This window comes from Chinchilla lanigera, unplaced genomic scaffold (assembly GCF_000276665.1).
Source record: "Chinchilla lanigera isolate Chin_1 unplaced genomic scaffold, ChiLan1.0 scaffold00162, whole genome shotgun sequence".
Lineage (NCBI taxonomy): Eukaryota > Metazoa > Chordata > Mammalia > Rodentia > Chinchillidae > Chinchilla > Chinchilla lanigera.
In genome coordinates this window covers 1,008,769-1,012,728 of record NW_004955563.1, presented here as the reverse complement: position 1 = coordinate 1,012,728, position 3,960 = coordinate 1,008,769, and the positions used below count along the sequence as shown (strand labels likewise).

General features: G+C 61.7%; 1 protein-coding gene across 1 annotated transcript in view; it reads left to right on the top strand.

Annotated features, from left to right (window-relative positions):
- Rab11b (RAB11B, member RAS oncogene family) overlaps positions 1-3,960 on the top strand; it is a gene marked incomplete in the record, with an annotated part of 9,049 nt that overhangs the window by 4,587 nt on the left and 502 nt on the right. The window contains 4 exon segments of the mRNA XM_005413131.2: positions 2,155-2,350; positions 2,967-3,160; positions 3,374-3,454; positions 3,748-3,960. Coding sequence (XP_005413188.1) covers positions 2,155-2,350; positions 2,967-3,160; positions 3,374-3,454; positions 3,748-3,893 — 617 coding nt within the window.

Genomic DNA, 3,960 nt, shown 5'->3' with positions numbered 1-3,960 from the left:
AAAAAAAAAAAAAAAAAAAAAAAAAAAGAAGAGTCTGCAGGATGACCAGGGGCTAGGAGCTGGAGAGGTGTGCGTGCCTCCAGGTTCCTGTCTGGGGCAACTGGGCCCCAGTGCCCTCCATCAGGCAGAACCAAGATGCCTGGGCTGCCCGCTAGGGGTGCACGGAGAACAGCAGGGAGGATGCAAGTTGGGGTAAAAGAACTCAGGCCTTTGTCCAGAAGATCTGAGTTCGCATTCTGCCTGGATTGCTTCCCAGGCAGCCAGACCCTGGCTGTGTCATTGCTTGGTGACATAGCTGGGCAGGGAGGCAGGCCTGCACCTATGAACAGGCTCTCACCATGTACCTTGGGCTCATTCCCCCTGGCAACCTCAGTTTCCTTGTCTGTACAATGGGCTGTGAGGCTTGTATGAGCTGATGCATGCTAGACACTATTTTAGCACACTGACTCCTTTTGCTCTCAGTCTTACTATTCTTGGGTATGAAGCAGCAGCCCAGAGGGGTTCTGGGTTGGATTGTGGGGGGCTGCCTGGTCTGTCCCCACCTGTGACCTGAGGGTGGTGACGGACCCAGCATTTTCCAGGTGTGTGTGGATATCAGAAGAGGTGGCCCTAGGAAGCTCCACCAGCCACTTTGGAATTAGTTCACTGGACAGACATTTGGTGCTTACCATGCATCAAGCTCTGTGCCACGCACGGCCTGGGGATCCAGCAGGGAACAAGACACAGGCCAGGGCAAAAGGATCTCAAATTCCAGCCCAGCCTGGGCAACTTAGCAAGACCCTGTCTCAAAATAAAACTTAAGAGGGCTGGAGATACGGCTCCATGCAAATGCAAAGGCCCTGGCTCAGTCCCCAGTTCTGGGAGGGCAGAGAGGGGTCGGTGGTAGGTCGTGTGGAGCTTTGTGGGTCCTAGGGAGGACTTGAGCCTTCACCCTAAGGAGATGGGAGCCTTGGAGGGCCAAAGAGGGACCGGATCTGACTTCCATGTTTCCTGTCGCCCTCTTGGGGCTGTGAGGAGAACAGGCTTTGGCTGGGGTGAGAGCAAAGAGGAGGACTCAGGGAGGACGCTGCCCTGCAACCAGGATGGCGGCCTCCCCGGGGACAGCAGGAAGAAACGGCTGGAACCTGGACACACACGTGCCCACGACTTCCCGTACAGTCGCGTTCAGGCAGGAAAGTACACGTGAGCACACAGTCTGGGTGTTTGCACCACGGAGCCCGCCTGTGTAACCCGGGCCCCTGCCGCGACAGCCGCCACCAGCTCCCAGAGCACCCCTCGTCGTCCCCACTCCTGGATCCTTCTGTTTTGTTTTGTTTTGTGGTACTGGGTCTTGAAGCTAGGTCCTTACCCATGCGAGGCAAGCCCTCTACCCCTGAGCTATACCCCTAGCCCTCAAAATTAAAAATTAAAAAATATAAAAGTAACTGGAGGTGTAGCTCAGCGCTTCCTGGGTTCAATCTCCAGCATCATTAAAAACAAAACAAAAGCAAACCACCTTCGGGACTGCATCCAGAGAATGCATTCCTGTTCCTCATGGAGAGGTCAGTGCTGGGGCTGAATGTGGGCGGAAACATGCGTGGACGGTCACTTTAAACTCCAGTCCAGACTGCACAAGTAATAATGCTGTGGGATTTTGACCCTTCCCGCGCTCCATACACAACCCCAACAATAATGATGACAGCTGCTCACCTGTGTTCCTTTCTGAGCGCCACACGCTGGCTGGGTCCTGACCCCACACACTCTCACTTCTTCCTCCCAAGACAGCTCCTTCCTGCCTTCCTGTTCGCACGTGTGGGAAAGCTGGCCCACAGAGGTTAGGTGGCTTGCCCCAGGCCCTGCAGCTGCAGAGTTTGCGCTGGCTGCCCCGCTGCCATGCTGTAAGCGGAGACTCGGGGTTGGCAGTCTCAAGCCACCCTGCTTGGGGGCTGCCTGTCGTGTCCCATGCCCCGGCTGGGACAGGCCTCCCTGGAGGACCCGAGCCAGGCAGCGGTGCTGTCCCGTCCACTCTGGCTGCATCTGCACTGGTCACCACGGTGCCTACAGGTGCACAAAGGTCCCAGCATCTCCGTTGCCACAGGAGGTTCTGCGGGTGGACGGAGGGCGGTGTGGGGCCTCACAGATCCTCACCTCGCCTCCCTCCTGCCCGCCCCCAAGTGGTGCTCATCGGGGACTCTGGCGTGGGCAAGAGCAACCTGCTGTCGCGCTTCACCCGCAACGAGTTCAACCTGGAGAGCAAGAGCACCATCGGCGTGGAGTTCGCCACCCGCAGCATCCAGGTGGATGGCAAGACCATCAAGGCGCAGATCTGGGACACGGCTGGCCAGGAGCGCTACCGCGCCATCACCTCCGCGTGCGTGTCGGGCCGGGGCGCAGGGCCGCTGGGATGTATAGGAGCTGGGCCAGAAAGAGCGCTCCTGAGACCAGGGAGGGGAGTGTGGAGGGGCTGTCTGGCCACCACCCCTGGGGACCTCCAGAGCTGTGGGGCCCTCAGGCACACCAGCGTCCAGCTTAGGCCACACCACGGCTCTGGGGTCCTTGCTGGTGCTCAGTGAGGTCCTGTCTCAGAGAAATTACATAGCTCAGTGCGAAGGCCCTGGGTTCGGTACCCAATTCTGCAACAGACAGCACCACACAGGCTGCTGCTTTCTGGGCCCCTCCCGGCCCCCAGCGGTTCCCCACACCATCAGCCCCTCCATCCCCTCCTCCTCCGGGTACCTCCCCAGGAGCTAGTCCCCCGGGGGGATGGGACTCTGCCCACCTCCCGGTCCAGGCCAGGCTGTATAGGGCTGCAGAACGCTCACCTAGTTACTTCCTTGTCTCTTGGTGAAGGGCCTCATGGCCGCCTCCACCCTCCGACGCTAGGCTCCTTGCTCTAGCCCTGAGAAGAGCCTGGGGGGCCGAGCTGTGGCCTCAGTGTGAGGCTGGGGTCACGGGCCTGCAGCCTCACGCTGGACCACGGCCCACAGGTACTACCGCGGCGCGGTGGGCGCGCTGCTAGTGTACGACATCGCCAAGCACCTGACCTACGAGAACGTGGAGCGCTGGCTGAAGGAGCTCCGGGACCATGCGGACAGCAACATCGTCATCATGCTGGTGGGCAACAAGAGCGACCTGCGCCACCTGCGGGCCGTGCCCACCGACGAGGCCCGCGCCTTCGCAGGTGAGGGGCGGGGGCGGCGGGGCTGTGCACCCGGGTGGGCTTGGAGAAGCACCGGGACGCGGGCGGTCCCTGTAGTGCCCGAGACACGGCCACCGTGCCCGCCTGCCACCTGAGGAGTGGACCTCAGGTCCTGGTGCTCAGCACTCGCCCTCCATGCCCTGGGCTGGGGGCCCAAGAGCGAGAGCGCGATTCCAGGCGGGCCCTCTGTTCTAGAAAAGAACAACCTGTCCTTCATTGAGACCTCAGCCTTGGATTCCACCAACGTAGAGGAAGCGTTCAAGAACATCCTCACAGGTGAGCGCGGGGGGACTCGGGCAAACAGGTGCCGGGAGGGCGTGGCCCTTCCTCAAACCCGGAGCCCGGACGGATGCGGCAGCCGCAGCCGGGTGGCCACTTCGACCCTGTTCCAGCTGGGCCTCCCCGTGGGGTTCCCAGGGCCGGTGTCTTCCCATTTATCGTGAGGGGCTGCGGGGACTCGGACGTTAGCAACAGAGGCCCCGCGGGCGGGCAGGCGGGAGCGCACCCTCGCCCAGCCGCTGTCCACGGTGCCCGGGGCCGCTCACTGCCGCTCCTCCCTCCCGCCGCAGAAATCTACCGCATCGTGTCACAGAAGCAGATCGCCGACCGCGCGGCCCACGACGAGTCCCCTGGCAACAACGTGGTGGACATCAGCGTGCCCCCCACCACCGACGGACAGAAACCCAACAAGCTGCAGTGCTGCCAGAACCTGTGACGCCCCGCGGCCCGCGCGCGTGCACGCCCCTCCTCGCCTGCGCCCCACGGCCCTCCCGGCTCCAGCG